General features: G+C 38.7%; 1 protein-coding gene across 3 annotated transcripts; it reads left to right on the forward strand.

The window, feature by feature from the left end:
• Nucleotides 1-337: 337 nt before the first annotated feature.
• On the forward strand, nucleotides 338-19,632 carry g2e3 (G2/M-phase specific E3 ubiquitin protein ligase). 3 transcript variants are annotated; one of them, XM_007893408.2, is made up of 15 exons: nucleotides 338-482; nucleotides 2,384-2,465; nucleotides 3,474-3,568; nucleotides 6,723-6,824; nucleotides 8,535-8,659; nucleotides 9,807-9,978; nucleotides 10,808-10,914; nucleotides 11,140-11,256; nucleotides 12,721-12,845; nucleotides 13,312-13,447; nucleotides 15,376-15,689; nucleotides 16,372-16,553; nucleotides 17,053-17,225; nucleotides 18,119-18,333; nucleotides 18,955-19,632. In XM_007893408.2, the coding sequence occupies exons 2-15, from the start codon at nucleotides 2,441-2,443 to the stop codon at nucleotides 19,203-19,205; spliced, it is 2,139 nt and encodes a 712-aa protein (XP_007891599.2). In that variant the 5' UTR covers nucleotides 338-482; nucleotides 2,384-2,440; the 3' UTR covers nucleotides 19,206-19,632. The 3 variants fall into 3 exon arrangements, with proteins under 3 accessions (XP_007891599.2, XP_042193818.1, XP_042193819.1); XM_042337884.1 differs by lacking the exon at nucleotides 338-482 and adding an exon at nucleotides 489-654; XM_042337885.1 differs by lacking the exons at nucleotides 338-482; nucleotides 2,384-2,465 and having other exon boundaries at nucleotides 3,504-3,568; nucleotides 8,552-8,659.
• The last annotated feature ends 298 nt before the right edge of the window (nucleotides 19,633-19,930 follow it).

A 19,930-nucleotide genomic window follows, 5' to 3' on the forward strand; every position in this document is an offset into this window, starting at 1 on the left:
ACACGGAGAGAAAGAAAGAGGAGCAGAACAGTCTTCGCGCCCACGCCCTCACCACCAGTGACAGTTGGACACGCTGAGGGGTCAATTCCAGGGGGTCACAGCGACTCGGGAATCACTTCCGGCCTCGCGCCGGTCCGTGAGCCGGAAGTTGCACATTTGAATCTGAGCGCCGTTGAGGAAGAGCCACGAAAAAAGAAAAGCGACGGAGAGCGAGAGAGAGAGAGAAAGAAAGAAAGACAGACAGAGAGAGAGAAAGAAAGAAAGAGAGGGAGGGAGGGAGGGAGAGAGAAAGTAAGAAAGAAAGAGAGAGAGAGGGAAAGAGAAAGAAATTGAGAGAGAGAGAAAGAAAAAAAGAAAGAAAAGGGAGGAGAGAGAAGGGAGCCCCGTGGGCAGACCCGGGGGTCCACAACAACAATAGTAATAACGGCAGCAATAATACACCGGCGGCCATTGTTCCGTCGCCGGTCACTTTGAGAGAGGCGGTGAGTAACCGACCAGAGAGGCTTTTCCCGAAATTATTGTCCGTCTCGGAGGTTGTGGCGGCGCCGAGGAAAGAGAGAGAGAGAGAGGGCGGGAGGGAGGGAGGGAGGGAGGTCCCCGCTTCTCCAGTGTCCGGGCGGCGGCCTACGTGCGGCTCGTGATCTTCTCCAAAAGGTCGGGGCTTTCAATTATTTTCGAAAAAAAATCTGTTTCTATACGTCCCCCAAAAAAAAAGGATTTTAAAAATCTCTGTTATTATTGTAATAATAATAATAAAAATAACAATAATAATCCTTGCATTTGACTGGGGAAAAAAAACAGTGAAACTAACTGTAGGGGATGATATGTAATGTAAGGGACAAACCTGCCGCTTTTTTTGTTTTATGGGTAACGAGATTTAAGGTTGAACATACCCCCCCCCCCCCCCCCCATTCGAAAAATAATGATTTTAATCCTTGCATGTGATCTAGGGACTTATAATGTTTTCGAGACGTCTCAGACGCGCTTCACGGAATATACTGTAAATTAATTGACTGTATATTTTGGGGGTGAATACATATAAATTATTCAAATCCTGAGTTTTCTTGAACCAGATGTTCAGTCTGTTTGTGTGTTTTAGTTTTATATATATATACACCCACACACACAGTATTTTTGACCTTTGAGATGTCTTGAAGATGTGATAAGGCACTATATCAAATGCAAGGATTATTATTATTAAGGGATTACGGTTAAATACGGATTGAAGAGCGTTTTAAAGGGGATGACCTGACTTTCCACTTACTCGATTACTCTTGTAAGATGTTCATTTTAACCCTGTGGTGAAGTAAAGATTGACATAAATCTTATATAAAAATATTTATTAATTCACATTAATAATGGTTGTAGATGGTTAAAATAGTACACCAGAATAATGCTTATGTATTCATGTACAGTTCACAGCGATTAAGGTTGGCCAAACCGAATGTTGCGGAAGAGATGGAGGAGTAATGTCTAATTTAATGTCCAATTTAATCCACCAAAATGTATCCAGTTTGCCTGTTCGATCACCCAAAAGGTATCCAGGTACTGCTGTACTCTTGCCTGTTTGAGAGTGTCGATACAGTTGTTAGACAGACTTAGACAGTCATCTAAGTCTTAGTCTTGATCTTCCTTCTTTAGAAGCTGGAATATGGTTCGCAACTGCTCCCCCACCCTTTGTTCTGCATCATTAACACCTCGTTGGATTGATTTCAAGATCCTCACCCTTGTATTCAAATCCCTCCACTCCTCTGCACCCCCCTACCTCTCTGACCTCTCTCCTCAAAACAGCACCCATTGTCTTCAATCCTCCGGGTCTGGCCTCCTCCCCGTCCCCCGAGTCCTCCGCTCCATCCTCGGCAGCCGTGCCTTCAACCACCATGCCCCAAGGCTCTGGAATTCCCTTCCTCACTCCCTTCGCCTCGCCCCCTCCCCTCTCTTCCTACTTTCAAGTCCCTTCTGAAGACCTTTCTTTTCGACCGTGCCTTTGGTCACCTTCCCCTCCCCCTGGCTTGGCCCCGGGATTCGTTTCATACTGTGAAACGCTCTGAGATGCCGTCCGGCGTGGAGGATGCTATGTAAATCCAAGTTGTTGTTTTGTTTTCAGGTTTCCAGCATCTGCAGTATTTTGTGTTTCACTGAGCACTTTCCTTTGAGTATCCTTTGAAAGAGTTGAAGTAGCATTGTGGTACTCTTGTCTGGTCACCAATTTGTTAAACCAAGCTGGTTATGTAATGCATACAAGGTAACAGACATCACTGAAATCTGAGCACGGACTGGAAAATGGCAACTGAATTTCACTTACTCGGCACATAAAATGTATCTGAACATTAATCTTACTCTGTTACTATGTAGTTAAATGATGTTATGTACTCCATTCTAGGAAGCTGTAAAATCTGATCACCACAATTGCTTCAGTTTGCCGTGAGAAGTGAACAAGATGCCTCACCAGAATGAGAATCCTCGTAAGTATTCCTGTCCTTTTTATATAAAAGGTTGGTCTCTTGCTCTATGGCAAAACATACAAATATGCATACTTATAAATAAGTGTGAAATGCATTTCTACAGAAGCAGGTTCCAGTAACAAATCAACCATATCTTATAAACAATGATGCTGACAAAAAAAATCAACAAATTTACTAGTGAAATGTTGTACGATAGAATGTACAACATCTTTCACATCGGGAGGATGTCTCCAAGCACTTGACTATGCTGGGTGGGAGCCAAGGGGGATCGGGAGGGGCAAGACCTAGCAGTAAGTAGGAACCCTGTGTTGTTAGTCGATTGGTGGATTGCTTTTCCGGGGGTAATAATTTCTTCAAAATAAATAATAATAATTTGATCACTCAATCCACGATTGTTTGTGGGATACGGCTGTGCGCAATTGGCTGCTGCGTTTTGCCCACAAAGTATACAGTCAATTCACTTTACAGTATATTCTATGAAGCGCTTTGAGGCATCTCAAAGATGTGATAAGGTGCTATTTCAAATGCAAGGTTTATTATTAATAAAAATAATAATAATAAGTGCAGTCAAAAAATAGATATATTTATTTACTTTTTTGAATTGTGTATAGCTTGGGGGAAAAACAAGAAAGAAGCCAAGCTAAACTTGTTGGTGTGAAGGTTGTGATGCATTCACATTTTACAGTGATTTTGAAAGTTGTTTTAGGGATTATTGCCAACTGTTTCATTCCTAAACTATTTTTCAGCTAATGAATTTTATGCATTCTTGCTGACTTCTAGGTCATTCTCACTATGTGGGTTAAGTGTATTATCTTGATGCGAGAATGCATTTGACCCTTTCATTACCATTTCTGTATCTGGTCTTTTAAGATGGTGTCAGTGGGGGATTGATGAAGTGTGTTTTCTCTGATGCTATGGAACTCACGACACCCAGGGCTATGTCACTGAGGAAACGTGAGCGTGCACGCTTTTGTTCCAAATCCATGCATATTGTTTTTGGTCTTGCAGCTTGCGCATTTTGCCGACGGAATGATGATTGCCCAGAAAAATATGGCAAGAAGGAAACTTATGATTGCGGAATTACTCTTCATTATTATTGTTTGGTAAGTTTCAAACCACGTTTATTTCAGTAAATAGAGTGAAAAATAAAAGTTGGTGAAAACCAGGAGAAAGTAAGAAAGTATTGGCAATATTCTGGAAATAATGTTTTTTTCTCTTTCTTGATGCATACAAGTTTTTATATGTCCATGCTAGTGATATTTTGTTGACCCTAAGTGCCTACTGTACCCAAGTTCTGCTTATTCAAATAGTCTGCCTTGATCCTTGGTTGATGAGATAATTTAAGTAAACTTGCACACAGGATGGGATAAATCTCAACACTTCACAGTGGCAGGGTTGGACACTGCACAAGGAGGGGGTAGGAAGTGACCACAGATATGATTGAAGTTGATTTCAAGGTGGGATTTAAGGATAGATGGGGTGGAGGGCAAGCAGAGGCAGGGAGTTCCACAATTGGGGCAAGATAACTGAAGGCTCAACCCCCAGTGATGGTGAGGAGGCAGTGAGCAGAGAAGTGGGCACAAGCAGATCAGAGAGATGGGGAGGTGCTAGGCCGTGAAGGTAATGCAGAATGATGAGGTTGGGAAACTGGGGATATAAATTAACGTGAGTATAGTCCAGATTACACAGCACAGGCAAGAGATTTGATTGTACTTGCGGATAGGTTGTAACCATGAGTGCAGTGTGTAGTAGCAATGAATATTGCAAATAATACATTGAGGCATTTAGCTGAAGGGACACATCAAAATCATAGGCATGAACTTGTACAAAGCATTTATCTATCTCTATAAGGAGTACTGTGTTTTAAGTCAAGATATTTTAGAATCAGAGTGGAACTGACAAACTGCAACTAAATTCGTAGCTGGAATTGGAAACCTGAGCTGAGAATCTGGAAATGTTTACACTGAACGAAAGATTTTGGGAGGTCTTAAAATATTCACAATCCTAAAGTGTTTAGATAAACTGAGCCCTAATAGCATGTTAATTTTATATCCATCATCCAGAACTCTGCAGCCCGTGTCCTCTCCCGCACTCAGCTCCGTGACCCTATCACCTCCATCCTTGCCCAACTCCACTGGCTTCCCATCACACAGAGGATACAGTTCAAGATTCAGGACCTCACCTTCAAAGCCCTCCATGGTCTTGCTCCCCCCTACCTCTGCAACCTCCTAACCCCCTACCATTCCACTCGCTCCCTCCGCTCAGTGGGCTCCATCCAGCCTGCTTCACATCCCCCGCTTTGCTCGCCCCATTATTGGCGGGCATGCCTTCCGCACTCTGCCCCACTCTCTGGAACTCCATCCCACAGTCCCTCCTCCTCGCTCCCTCCTTCGCCACCTTTAAGACCCACCTCAAGACCCTCCTCTTCGACCGTGCTTTCGATCTCTCTGCTTCCCCCCCCCCCACCCTCCACCCATCTCCATCCGGACCCCCAGCTCGGGTCCATAGCTCTGCCTATCCAGCACGTTGGGACGTCCTCCCGACGTGAAAGATGCTATACAAATGTAATTTTGTTGTTGTTAATATTTTCACAAACTGTAATGGAGTACAAACTCAATCTTAGAACCGGGAAGAACAACACAGCTTAGATTTAACTACTTTGCGCAGAGAGTGGTGAATTTGTGAATTTAAATTTGTAGATTAGTGAGTCATGTAAATATAACAACTTTAAACGGACTGCGAAAATAATGCATTTTATAGTATTCCATTGGCAAAAGACATAATTGCTGTTGTGCTCGTTTTTTTTCTTAGCTGCTGTTGTCACAGTGCTTTCTTCCAAACTCATTGTGTCACATTGGTTTGTTCCATGATAATGAGTTCATTTTGATGACTCTTTAAAAGTCAATCTGGTTTATTTAGATGCTGTGCTCACAGCAGCAGATTGTTGCTGTCAATTGGTTTCACACACTTCCTGAAGTTCGACAAATTGTAACAGATTTCCACAACAGGGTTCCAATGATGGAGCAATATCGACACGACATGTATGCACTCCAGTCAGACCAAGAAAGACACACACAAACACAGTGTGAGCATACAGTACAACTATTCTCTACAGCTGTTGGTTTATAAACCACACTAGTAATTGCTGCATAAAAGTAACAAAGATGCAGAATAATAATGAAGCAGTTATAAGGTTGCTCATCGTTCAGGAATATTTTGTTTAATTAACATTTTCTGTTTTAGGTCTTATCAGAGTACGTACTGAGTTCTAAATTATATTGTAAATACAGACATATAGAGTGTAATGCAAGACTCAGTGTACATCAAGGCTGTGTTGGTCATGGGTAGGATGATTTGAATTGAGTGCAGGAATTTGGACTCAGTTGTTAGACCACTCGCCTCGCAAGCGAGAGACCCAGGTTCGACTTGAGGCAGGGCGTAACAGTTTTCCTACTCCACATTCCTCTGTTTACCTAGCAGTAATTAGCAACCTGGTTATCAGTCGATTGGCGGATTGCTTTTCCTTAAAAAAAATGATAAAATGGTCATTCAATCCATCACTGTTTGTGGGACTCTGCTATTATAATAATAATCCTTGCATTTGATATAGCGCTTTTCACGTCGGAAGGACGTCCCAAAGCGCTTCACAGAACACACTGTAAAGTGAATTGACTGTAAAAATGGGGGGCGAACGCGGCAGCCAATTGCGCACAGCAATGTCCTACAAACAGTCGTAGATTGAAAATGACCAATTTTATTATTGTTTTTGGTTTTGGAGGGATTATTATTAGGCGTGTGGAGTAAGGAAACTTGCCCAAGGTTTCGCCCTCTGCCTGGAATTGAATGCGCAATTGGCTGCCAAGTTTCACCCACAAAATATACAGTCAATTCACTTTACGGTATATTCTGTGAAGCGCTTTAAAACAGACGTGATAAGGCGCTATATCAAATGCAAGGATGATTATTATTACTTTAAGGCAGTGAATTTTCATGGCTTCAGACAATCAAGGTCCAGCAAGGGAGGTTGACCAAGCTCTCTGTTTAAAGCAATTCTTGGTATGAAGTAGCTCCCCACTTCTAATCACCAACAATTGGAACTGATGTCATTCCACTTACACAATATAAATTGGTTAAAAATGTACAAGTTTAATCTGCTTGACAAGGGGCAATGTGAAATGTTCCAAATAAGGCGCTTAATTTAGTACTGAGTGTATTGTACAGGTTTGCTAACTCATTTAAATAAAAAAACTGTTGCAGATTATGTCAAGTGGTTTGTATCAACGTGGAAAGGAAAATGAAGGAATCTATGGATTTCTTCCCGTGGATATCAAAAAGGAGCTTCATAGAGCTACAAAAATTGTATGTAAAATGCACTGCTTTTTAACTCTTTGTTATTACTTTAACTCACATATGTAAAGATGTTTCACAAAAAGAAACTAATTCATTGCTGTGTGAGATTCATTGCGTAGGTCTCTGCAACATTGATTGCATTGTTAAATGTTTTCTGATTTTCCATCATTGTCTTGTAGTGCCATTTTATTGTACCTATGCTCAGAAAACATTAGAAGTCTTGTTTCTGTAAATGTTGTATTTTGTGGTTGACTTCAATCATTAAAATAAGTACAATGAGACCAGAGTTCACATGAGTTAGAAGTTTTCAGCTCTGGTAACATGATTCCATAGCACAAATTGGCCCATAATTTGGTTACCTCTCTAAGCAAATGCAACGATGTTTGGTGCAGAAAAATTAACCTTTTGTCCTTCGAAAGATTCAAGTTGAAGTAAGTTGTTGAGCTGTGCAGAGAAACTTTCGTGTATAATGTGTTGTTCTGTACATTATCAAACATTATCTGTTTCTCCCCACAAGCATATGTGGCTGTGGTGCAGTTACCTGAAACTCCTCTGGAGGGAGTAATTGAGCTCCAGCCACCATCCTGTAAATTCAGTGTTACTGTGTTTAAGAATGAAAAATCATACGTTAGTTTCAAAATGTTCTCGCGTTTACGCTACACTTTCTCCCCCACTCAGTATAAATAATGCACAATCATTAAAAGCAATTTGGAGTCCTGTAGAATGTCAGTTTTAGCAACATGCTAAACACTGTATCCGGTCTTCTTCTGTTGGCATTACAAAATGTGTTGCTGGAACATCTGGAATTAGATCTCGATCGGAGTGTAATAGTCTTAAAAAAGATTCAAATACAAAAGATTTGACAGGTTATCATTTTTTTAACTTTTCCAAATGTTCATTTTTAAACTATCGGAGCAAGTATGATTATAAGTGGAGTCCTGTATTGTACTAGTTAGAGCACTTGCCTTGCAAGCGAGAGGACCTGGGTTAGATTCCCCGGCAGTACGAAGCATTAAGCAAGTTTCCTGGCTCCACGTGCCTCTGTTTACCAAACAGTAAGTAGGAACCCGGTTGTTAGTTGTTTGGCAGATCGCATTTCCAGGAGTAATAATCCCTTCAAAAATAAAAAAAATGCTCACCTGATCCATGATTGTCGGTGGGACACTGCTATGTGCAATTGGCTGTGGCATTTTGCCCACAAGACATATAGTCAATTCACTCTCCATTATATTCTGTGAAGCACTCTGAGACGTCTCGAAGAATGATCAAGCGCTATATCAAATGCAAGGATTATTATTATGCAATAGGGTGTAAGTTTCCAAAACCTGGTTTTCCACCCCAGTGCTGGAGGTGAAGTCTCATTGCTTCCAGCAGTATAAAAGCAACAGACATTTAGCATTTGTGAGAGATCCTGTAAGTTCCATTTTTTTCATCGTTTTCAGCAGGAAAATTAACTCACAGCACACCTAAGATATTAAGAATTGAGTTAATTTGTACTGACTCAACCTAGATGTGTGTTATTTAAAGCAAGCAAATTGTAATGACACATATTTTGGAGCATGACATGTTTGGAGCTAGTAAACTTGATAAGGAAGCCATTTGGAACTCAGTACATCCCATGTACATTTCAAAGTACATTTTATGTACTTTGAAATGTTATCATTTAGTGTGTTCTAACTAGAAGTTAAATGCTGACATAACATCTAGTTCCTTTTTTAGACTTGCAATGTTTGCAGGAAACGTGGAGCGTCAATAGGCTGCACTGTTGCAAAATGTCGGAAGAGCTTTCATTTTCCTTGTGGTGTGGCGAAGCAATGCATTTTCCAATTTACAGGACAGTTTGCGTAAGTTTGTTCAATATGTTTTCAGAGGACTAGTTATCAGAAGAGTGTTACGTTTCCTGTATTTATTGGAAATTCAATAAGGGTAAATTAGGGCAGTTCTTTAATATGATAGAATGATCCCTCAATGCTTGTGAGTTTTGTCTCTTGCATGATTGGAATTGTGCCTACAACTCACTCCCCATTCTACTTGTATCACATATCAAAGCACTAACAGATAAATAAAAATATCTTTTGACATTGAAATTGATTAGCAAAACCTACATTTATTTGAATGCCTAATGATCAACTAGTAACTACCCTCTTTGTAGGAAAGGTAAGTTGCATTTCTGTTAGGCTGAGTTAGTTCCATGGTGATAATGCATGCAATAGAACATTTTCCGAGGCACTCTTTGCAATCCTATACTTGTTGGTCAGCAGTTCTCAAGGGCATTGTTGATTGTGGATCAGCCAGGTTGACTTATGACTAGAACTTGGAGCGATCAATCCCTAAGGGCTATGGCTTTAATTCTTCACACTCTACTCCAGACAAACCTGCTAGCCCAATCTGTAACTGGTAGTATGCTCCGAGCTGGACAAGCTACAACCGTCCTCTCCAATGATAAGCTGTATTGTTTTAGCTGGTTAAATTCACAATACACATCTCTACTCTATTTAATTGATTTAGAGCAACATTTAAGGCCTGCTGCAAGAAGTTGAATGCAACAGGATTGTAGCAGTAGATTGTTGCAACACTAATTTTCGGTTGTACTCTGGTAGTTGTGCTACTGGGGTGTGATTTTTGAAATTTATCTTTGGAACCCCTTTGGAGTGGAATTACAATCTTGTAAGTTCCGGCCATGGTGTGAAATATAATTTTCACTTCTCACAGATTGACAGTTGCACACGTAGAATCCAAAATTACAGTTAGTTTATGTTCACTGTGAAAATGTTTGACTGACTTGCAAATCAGTTTTTTTTTAAATCTGTAAATTCTAACTAATTTAAATGGTAATACCATAATGCAGGGTGGTCAAATCAATCAAGCTGGCAACTTGATTGTTAAGATACATCTTTTATTTTCACATTTTTGTTTCTTTGTGTATATAATATATTGTAAAATTTGACTGAATTTGTTTTGTAAAAGGATGGATTGACTTTTGCTCTCCAGGTCTTACTGTTGGGAACACAAACCTGTCCAAAAAGTGCCACCTGCAGCAAAATGGGCAAATAGTTCACATGCATGTGCTGTCTGTTTGGAATCCATTGATACACTTCCATCCTATGATGTTCTAAAGAGTCCCTGCTGTAAAAATACATGGCTTCACAGACAATGTGTTCAGGTGAGTGAAGTTTAAAATTAACAGGTCAAAATTAGATTGCAAGGTGCTATTATCGGTAATTTTAATTTTTAGATGGGTGATGCAGGGTATACTGTCAACATTGATGATTTTAAAAAACGTTGAATCAAAAGTGTACCATCTCACTTTTAAAGAATGATTATTGTTACTCGTGAACATGTTGAATTATTAGTGCTTATTGGTTAGGTTCAGGTGTCTGTTTTTTAATGATAGGCTAATATTGTTGCATGCTGTGGTAGTATTTTCTAAAGAACTGATTGAAAAAGACATACTGAAGCAGGCTAAGAACAAATGGCAATTTACCTAGCTGGATTGCTTATGACACTGAAGCAGTAACATAGGAATACAATCATTTATCAAGTAAGGACTAAGCAAGTAAAGAATTTTGAATTTAAAAAAAATTGATTTGGGAGAGAGCAGTATTTATTTGCACTGAAAACTGCATGAACATTCCAATGCAAAATATTAGTATGTTAGCAGATTGTGATGGAACCATGTGTCAAATGGTATGTGTTTTAATGTACAGCAGTTTAAAGGTTTATTCAAGGAGCAGTTTACAGAATGCTCCATTTCAGTGGTAGTAGTCTTATAACAAGGACCACAAACTCAGTGTTGCTGAAGGGCATATCCCATCAAGAAGAGTCGTGATGGTAAAAATCCTCATTAGGTCAATGTTGGAAGTCTCCTGTCTACTACTTTGGAGTGAATTTGATCAAATTCAGCTTTCCAATCTTTTATCCATAGCTGGTGTCTCAGGGAGGAGATTGTTTGATTGGCCAATATGTGATTTTGTTTTCTTTCCTTTCTGTAGTATCAAGCATTGAGTGCTGGGATGTTCTTCTTCAGGTGCACTATTTGTAGTAATAAGGATGAATTCCAGCAAGAGATGTTGCGAATGGGGATCCATGTCCCAGAAAAGTATGTATACACTTGCCAATGAAAAGTTTCAGAGTTTGATTCACTAAATAAAGGATGGAGATGTATTAACTGCAACCAAATTGGGATTTGGAGGAATACAAGATTTATTCCATTCATAAAATGGCCGCTGGTGCCTTAGCTGTGAATTTTGAGTGTTCCTTTTTTAATGGAACCCAAATTGTAGAACTGCTGTTCCTTATTGTATACTGTGTTTTTTCTACACAGAGATGCATCTTGGGAACTTGAAGAGAATGCATATCAGGAGCTACTGCAGCGTTACCAGAGATGTGATGTGAGAAAATGCTTGTGCAAAAATGGAAGAGAATATGCTGAAACTGAAGGGTAAAGACTCTCATCATTTTACAGTTTAAATTAGTTATTCTTATTGAACAAGGGAAAAACACCAGACTCAAAAACTAGATGGACTAAATGGCCCATATTGGTGCTTTAACATTCTATGATATTCTTTTTGTCCCCAAATTACTTTATATTCAAAATACTTCTGGCCAAAGTATTTTGGATGTGTGGAAGTAGTGTTCAAAAAATTCATTTAGAATAATAATAATAATAATCCTTGCATTTGATATAGCGCTTTTCATGTCAGGAGGACATCCCAAAGCGCTTCACAGAACACACTAAAGTGAATTGACTGTATATTTGTGGGCGAACGCGGCAGCCAATTGCGCACAGCAATGTCCCACAAACAATCGTGGATTGAAAATGACCAATTTAATTATTGTTTTTGGTTTTTTGGAGGGATTATAATGTACTAAAGTAATACAGTGCACAGTATATGGTACATAAAACAATGTTGATAAACCTGTTTTACTATTCTATTGATGTATTAAGCCTTCCCATATCAATGCAATAGGATTCATGTTTCTTAACACTAAGCTGTGCAGGGTTAAAATCTATTTTTGGTTCACTAATTATCAGTGCTTGGACTGAGGGTATCTGTAAAATTTAGTTAAATACTGTAAAATTCAAGCCTGTGTTATGACCAGGGCTATTAGAAAATTGGTCCTGATTCAGGGGTTCTAGGAGGTCACCACCTACTGCCTCTTGGGGTCCATCACCACACACAGATACAGAGACACACACTCACAGAAAGAGAGAGACACACACTCACAGAAAGAGAGACAGATGCGTCGAGAAACACACACTCACAGAAACCGAGAGATAAATGCTCAAACACAGGAGAGCGAGCCAAACTCGTGGTAGTCATTTTTCCATCTGACAAGATGACAAGTTAACGCAATCGTCTTGCTCAACCTATTATTAACAAGATGACAAGTTAACTCAATTGTCTTGCTCAAGCTCGACCTTAGCAGGTGTAACTCTGTAGTTGTGTTGGGTAGTGAAGGTATTTTAAGGAACCAATGGACATAATTATCAATAATGCTGTTACATTTTCCCAACTAAGGATATTGCAATCATTGATTTATAATTTGCAGGTTCACTCCTATATTTCACTCCTTTGTAATGTTGGAACAGGTTCTAAATTTACTGTGAGGCAGATTATCACCCACCCGGTGTTTAATATAACATCCTGAAAGTTTAAATTGAGGCTAAAATTAGATTTGTCATGAATTACATTTTTAAGTTTTGGGCATCACTTAAATTGTCAAACCCCCTTTACCCATGGATAATTTGATTGTGTGTAATGCCACTAATTAATGTAAATGGACCTCTGTTGCTACTTTTCAATTTATTTGGGCAAATAACTGAGGGTTTCTTTAAACAATGAAATGTGTGTTGGTTGCAGTAGCAAGAAGTAATTTATTGCAATGAAATATTTTGTTTCAGTAAATGGGACATTGTACTTTGCAAGTACTGTGGCTCTAGTGGAACCCATCTGGCCTGTTCAACTTTAGTGAGATGTTTGCAAGACTGGGAGTGTCCTGAGTGTAGAGCGATTGTACACAAATCAGGTATGTTATTTTGGAAATATTTAGCATTTATAAATTATGACTCGTAATAATTTTTTCTATTTTAATAAAACGGTGTTTTTGAAGTTTCAGATGAGTTATTGTTGCAACACAATAAGTAGAAAAAGCAATTTGGTATTTTACAATCTACTCCTACAGATTTTACACAATGTGAACTATCCATGGATACTGTACAATGATTATTTAATTCTTTCAGTAAATTTCAAAGGATTTTAGAACATAAGTTGGGCGAGCCTATGTCTCTAAATTAGGTGGAGTAAGAAAGAACAAGACCCGTTCAACACTTGCATTTTTCAAATTACAGATCTAACTGATCTCTAATTCCATATCTTGCTTTTTTTTACTATAAATGCATGATTCCATTTACCATCTTGTAGTTTTCGTGTACAACTCCTGTATTTGTAGAACCCCTAAAAATATTAATTTATTTGTGGATTTTTTTTCGCAGAAAAAATGAAGGAAAGACTTCGTTCAGTAATAACTAAGTCGAGTAACCGCAAACGTACAGGCCATCATGAATCCGTGCATTCTTCTCCTAAATGTCCTAGATTATCCAGTGAAACTCAGAAAGAAACTAGAAATCGGTCAGTGCTGATTTTTGTCAACAAAATTCAAGCTAAGCTTGTAGATGTTTTGTGTCACAAAACTTAAATGGTTATCTTGAAAGTTTGATTATTGAACTCTTTAAACTTCAACCCTGCTGAAGATTTTGGTGTAAACCTCGTCCACATAGAATAGTTATTCCATGGACCCGCAATATCCCAAAAGTGCAGTACACCTGGCTTATGGTGACGACTCACCATTTTTCAACAAATAGAACACGGGCACAAAAAGCTTCGTGGCATCAGTGCCATCCCAACCATAGTTGGAAATGCTTGCAACAACAGCCGCAGTTGACCACCTGACTTCACTGTATACATACATGGTGTGATGAAGTCAACAGTCACTTGACAATGGAAAACGCTGAATGCTGGTGGCTGTATTTATAATACACTTAAACGTGGGGTCTGATTTTTTTCTCGGCCTTGCCACTTAGTGGAGTCTACCTACACACAGTGCTTACTAGAATTGTGAAAAAAGTGATTTCAGACTTATCAAGGCAGCAGGACAGGATTCAGGGTTATGAAGGGCAATTTTTAGAAAATATCAGAAAGTATTTCTGCAACAGAAAGGGTGGTTGAGGCTCATTTCAAAAAAAAAAGCCTGATGCTATTATAGGAAAGAAGGGTAATTATTCTAAAAAAATAAGATCAAATTAGTTGTCATTGGAGCCTCTCTTGTGATCTTGTACTTATCAACAATTTAATTTATTTTTATTTGCCCCAATTTACCTTAGGAGAAGGAACAAGACAGATTCGTCTGTTGTGCCCCCCAAATCAGTGAGACTTCAGGGTGGATACAAAATTGTCTAGATTCAGCTGAATTCTGCTTATTTCAAGTTGTCTACAGAATTGGTTGAAAGCTGCTATGTTATCTACAGAATGTGAAGAAAACTGCTACCCACGTAAATTCTTAAAATCTGCACCTATGCTCTAAAATAAAGATTTGAAAAATGAGTTTAACTGTCTTAGAATTCCAACATCCTTCATATCTATTGTTTTTTTCACATTGCCTCATTGTACATAAGTAGGTTAATCAGGGGGGTGGTTGAATATAAAGCAGTTGAAAGGGAAAGTAAAATGAAATGCAGACCACTAGAACAACAACTCATTTATATAGCACCATTTAAACAAGATAGCATCTCAGTGCTGTATAGTGGCAAGATTGGATACCGAGCAAGGGAGAAAGAGGTGACCACATGCTTTGGAATTATGCTGTTCTGTAGTCCCAACTGGACAGAAACCGTTAAGATGGGTAAAATGTCAAAATCTGGTCCCTGCTGTGATTTTTAGTGCAAACTTTTATGTAATACCCATCACACGTCAACAGGCTTTCAAGGAGATTCCCATAGTTAAAATGTATGTAGTACTGGCCTAGAGATGGAACTTTGGTATCCCTCTCTGATTCCTTTTTCACATGCCACCTTCCCACTTCCTACGAGCGTCTTCCTCATTCAATCGCAGAGCTGCAGTTGGGCATCATAATTTGCTTGTGTCCCTAGGTAGGCAAGTGAAAATCAACCCTTCTGTTGATCTCATCTTGTATAATCCTGCTGTAAAGTGCATGTATGTGGTTGTTGGATTGTTTGACTGTGATGTTCTTGAGAGCCTGCTAACACTCAGTATCCAGATTGGCAAATGAAGAATTGTGCAAGGTATCAAGTAGCCAGAACTCGTGGAACTACCCAGCAAAGAGTTAACACTTACAGAAAAATAGGGAGAACATTGAAGCAATTCTTTCCTGTATTTACTGTGCTTCATACTGTTTCCTCTCATTATTTACTGGAACTGCCCTATTACAAAAATTGTAAAACCATAAAGTGTTTTAGCTATGAAATAGAATATGATGTATTACGCAGTATTTTCCATTGATTTAAAAAAAANCAATGTTCAATTTCCTCTTCAACCTACAGGCAGATGTTTGCAACAAGACCAATTGCAGATATTTTAGAAGACTTGCGATCACAAATCAATCTAAAAATCATCACAACATTCAATGTTGACAAGAACAACATCTGGGATGGGTATCTGAAGAAGATCCGATACAAAGACTTGAATCCTGCCAGTACAATTTGTGTCAAGTTTTTAGATCATGACAGGCAAAGGGAGGTTGATGATCTTGAAAATCCCTGTAATGAATTTTTTAGTTTGCTGTTGCACAACCTTCAGAATTCAACCTTGTTTGAAGGTTCTGCTACATCCAAGAACTTGAATCTAGATTCTAGAGGTTAGATATTTTTATTGCAATACGATTTCAACTACTATAACAGTAGAACACTCTGAAATGCCATAAAATTCAGGAAGTGATGGGGATTGTTAAAGCAAGTTCAAGTAATGCTTATCAGAGTTGTGATGTGAAAAACAATTACTTACTATGAGCCTGAAGGAAATTTGGAGTATTCATTCCCTGGGTTTTAGTGCTTGCTGTCTATTTTTCCTCTACTACTAAATGCCAACCTTTTCCATTCAATCTAATTGTCACAGACTCGTTTTCAACAGAGTTGAAAATATGACAAAGTTGTACAATACCATTTACACTGTCTAATGAAACTATTTGTTTGTGCCTGCAGCTCTGGCACTGATGGTGGAAAGTGGCCTTATCTGATTCACTTTCAGATATACAATATTTTCACTAAATCTTGGGCCAGAGAGTTTGTTTAATTTTAGTGACCGGAGGTTCCTATATCAACCACCTGAATCATAAAGCAAATAGGAGCTTGGTTCGACAAGTTATCCAAAAAATTATTAGCCATTTAGAATAAATACATGCTTTTAATACATTGGCTTCAAAACACCAAAAGAGTCTCACAAAAAGTGTTGTTTCCTAAAGTGTGAGTGTCATGTAGGCAAATGTATTTATGTGTTAGTAATATGCATGAATTTATTTATGTTCATGTGTTCTTCTACAGCGCTTCGGTGGGGCAGGTATTTTGAAGCAGGACGAGTGTTTGCAATGTCAATAGTTCATGGTGGTCGATCTCCAGGCTTTTTATCCACAACCTTGTTTAATTGTCTGGCTTATGGCCCAGAGATGGCTGAACCAACCATTGAAGATGTAAAACATTTTGATCTATTACAAAAGATAGGAAAGGTAAATAAGCTTTTCTTCATTATTTCCTTTAACATACAGTTGCTGTCTTCAGGCAGACTGGGTGGTTAGGTTAGATTGTGTGACCAGCTGGCATTGCCTAGCACTTTGAGATGTCCTCTCATCGTCAATTGAATTGTATGAGTTAGAATTTTGCGAACTTGTTTGACACACAAATTCAAATCCAACTGAAAATGTAATTCTTGAAATTTGACCAGAAATATGGAATCTTCAAAAAAATGTCATCTACCTTCTATATGTATTTTGCATCTAGGAAGCTAGATCTGCAGTAGATTAATTTAGTAGTTTTTGCTGGCAATGTTAGACAATTAACAAGTTGCTCATTCAGCAGGGTGGGATTAGTATCACTAGAATTTGTGTTTAAAGCTAAAATTAGAAATTATGAGATTTGGAGTTAACAGTCTACCTCTGATACTAATAGACCACCCCCCCCCCCCCCCCCATGTGCATCTTCATTTTAATGTTTGGTTTATTCTTTCAGATAAAGGGATCTTCAACTTTGGAAGAGTTAAAAATGTATGTCAAGGAATATGCTGACTATCTTTCAATTGCTGGATGTTTAAGACCAGTATGGTCCTTGGGTGACAAGGAAATGTTGGTGAAGGATATGCTAACCTTCCATGTGATCAATAGAGTTCGTTCACCCTTTGAAAGGTTTGCTTTGTAATAATACCTTACTTGCATTAAGTGCATGTTTTCATGTCAATCCTCCATTGTTTTCTGAATATCTAATCTGAAGTAAACACTGCTATACTTGTTTTCAGACACCTGGTGATCAAAAGTTTTTTTTGATTTAAAAAAAACTCCATCCTGGATTTTAAGTATGCTTTGGAGAATGCAAATGTATAAATCATACTTTGATGTTTTAATATAAATCAGGACAATCAAACTCAGCTTGAAGTAGTGGTCAACTGAGGCTTAAAATTATTTATTGTCTTAACCTTAACAATAATGCCTTAAAATGGAGAATTGTGCAGAATTCTATAAAAATGTTAAAATTACTATTGGGTCTGTTTTCCACACTTCTTTTAACTATCCAGTGAAGCTGAAAGCCATCTAAGATTCTCAGCTTGCATGTTGGGGATATCCTTGAATGATGGCTTTCCTCTTGGAGTATGTCTGTTACAAGTGAATAGAGGGAGTAGAGGGTCAGATGAACTGCTTCTCTGCATATGCGTATTGCTGGCCCCACTCACTTTCCACGTGCTAAAATAGAACATTTTCAGGTCATTAAGTCTCTGCCTGCATATGTACAGCACACGGGAAATGATTTATATCAAATGCAAGGATTATTATTATTTATTATTATTTTGGTAGTGATACGATCACCCAGAAATTAGCCATTTTTTAACGCAGGAATAGGATGGTATGTAGGAAGTGCTGGCCACTAGTACCCAGTGAAACCGACTATTGCAACCTTGCAATAGTGCAGGTTGGGGTTCCCAACAACAGTGTTATAACGAGACTGTTGTACTATCGTCGGCTGTAAAACTTCCTCAGGTCAAAAGTATATCTAAGTCTTAGAATTCTGTTTCGTATACTTCTAGGTTTCGTGAAGGATTGAAGTTTCTTGGTGTGTTGGAAAATATTCAAAAGTACCCAGAGGCATTCGTGGAGCTGTTTTGCCACAGACCTAAGAAGTTAACATCAGAGATATTTGAGAAACTTTTCTCTATCAAGTATTCACAGGATAAAAAGAACAGAAACAATCAAGAATCTAGAATAATCCGCTTCTGGAAGGAATACCTAGGAGAGATCGAAGGTAAGCTTGAAACTCGTTTTGGTTTACATTTATGGCACCTGGCTTTGAATAACTTACCAAGTCCATTCTGTACAGCTGAAGTTATGTTCATCTCTGGCATCTTTCAAGTTCTGTGACTTGAGTGGGAATAATGGTAGCTCGTGTTTTTGGATCTGAATGAATTTGGTTTAATCATGAGCTCAACCTTTTAAATCATAGCAGAGTTTGACCCAACAGACAAATTGCATATACTGTGCACCTTTAAAGATCTTTGCTAATCGATATGCTTTACTTATGTAAGGCAGCACTTCAAATGGAGTGTGTGAGCACAAGGTAGCAGGCAATAATGGCTGATTCTTTAAGTCTTAAGTGTACTGTTTTTTGTTATTGGTTCTTAAAATCTCAGTCATTGGATTTTCTGATGGGAGTGACTGTCAATAGTTCATAACTGATAAGCTGCATCTGTTCAAATAGCACAAGGAAGCATTCTTAACATTTCTGAATTTTTTTAAAAAATCCACTGCATTTAATTCTGAATGTTCCAACTGTGGTAACAGTTTATTGTGTGTGAAGGTTGAACAAATGGATACAAGAAAGATACCGTTATTATCAAGTAATTTATTTCTCGTTTTCTCTTGACAGGTGGAAAAGCTGCCGCTTCTTTTGAGGAAATCTTGACTTTTGCAACTGGTGATAATGCTGTTCCATCCATCAGCTTTCATCCTAATCCCACAATTGAATTTATGCATGCTGATGGTAAAATACAATACAGATTTCCTACTGCACAGATGCGACAAAATTGTTTGAAATTACCAATGTCGAAAACTTATAAAGCATTTAAAGAATCCATGGATTTTGCAATCTGTAATACACATATACCAGATAGAGACTAATTGAGAAAAGTTTTTTTTCTGGGTTGCTTCTTAATAGCAGAGTTGAACATATCACCTACAATGATATTGTAATGTTCTTCACATTTATGGATTATGTTGTGCCAAAAGAAATTGGGGATTAGAACATTAGTTCTAGATTTTTTAGGGTGGATGTAGTTTAATTTAGCAATACCCTGAAATTAGAAATAATTCCAGACATGTACAAAGAATGGGTGAATGAATACTGTTTAGAAAGGGCCAGAGGAGAAATATATTGGTTGATTGTGTCGCAGACTTGTGAAGAAATGGGTTTTCACTGTGATTTCTCTCATATAAAGTGTCTTAGCTGCACAGTCAGTGTGGTGCCAATCAGAGGAAGAGAGCGAATGTAGCATTCCCGGGCTCTCCCTCACATTCACCGAAGCAGTATGCAATCTAGGCATCCGGTTCGACCCCCAGCTGTCCTTCCTCCCCAACATCCGGTCCCTGACCAGGACCACTTTCTTCAATCTCCGCCACATTGTCCGCCTCTGACCGTATCTTATCCCAAATGTAGCCGAAACCCTGGTGCATGCGTTTGTCACCTTCTATCTGGATTACTCAAATGCACTCCTGACCAGTCTCCCCAGCTCTGAATGAAGGATGCAGCTCATTCAGAACTCTGCTGCCCACATACTTACCCGGACCAAACTCCGTACCCACATCTTATCAGAGGTCGTGCTTTCAGCCAGTATGCCCCGAAACTC

Source organism: Callorhinchus milii, unplaced genomic scaffold (genome assembly GCF_018977255.1).
Source record: "Callorhinchus milii isolate IMCB2004 unplaced genomic scaffold, IMCB_Cmil_1.0 Scaffold9, whole genome shotgun sequence".
In the NCBI taxonomy this organism is placed as follows: Eukaryota; Metazoa; Chordata; class Chondrichthyes; order Chimaeriformes; family Callorhinchidae; genus Callorhinchus; species Callorhinchus milii.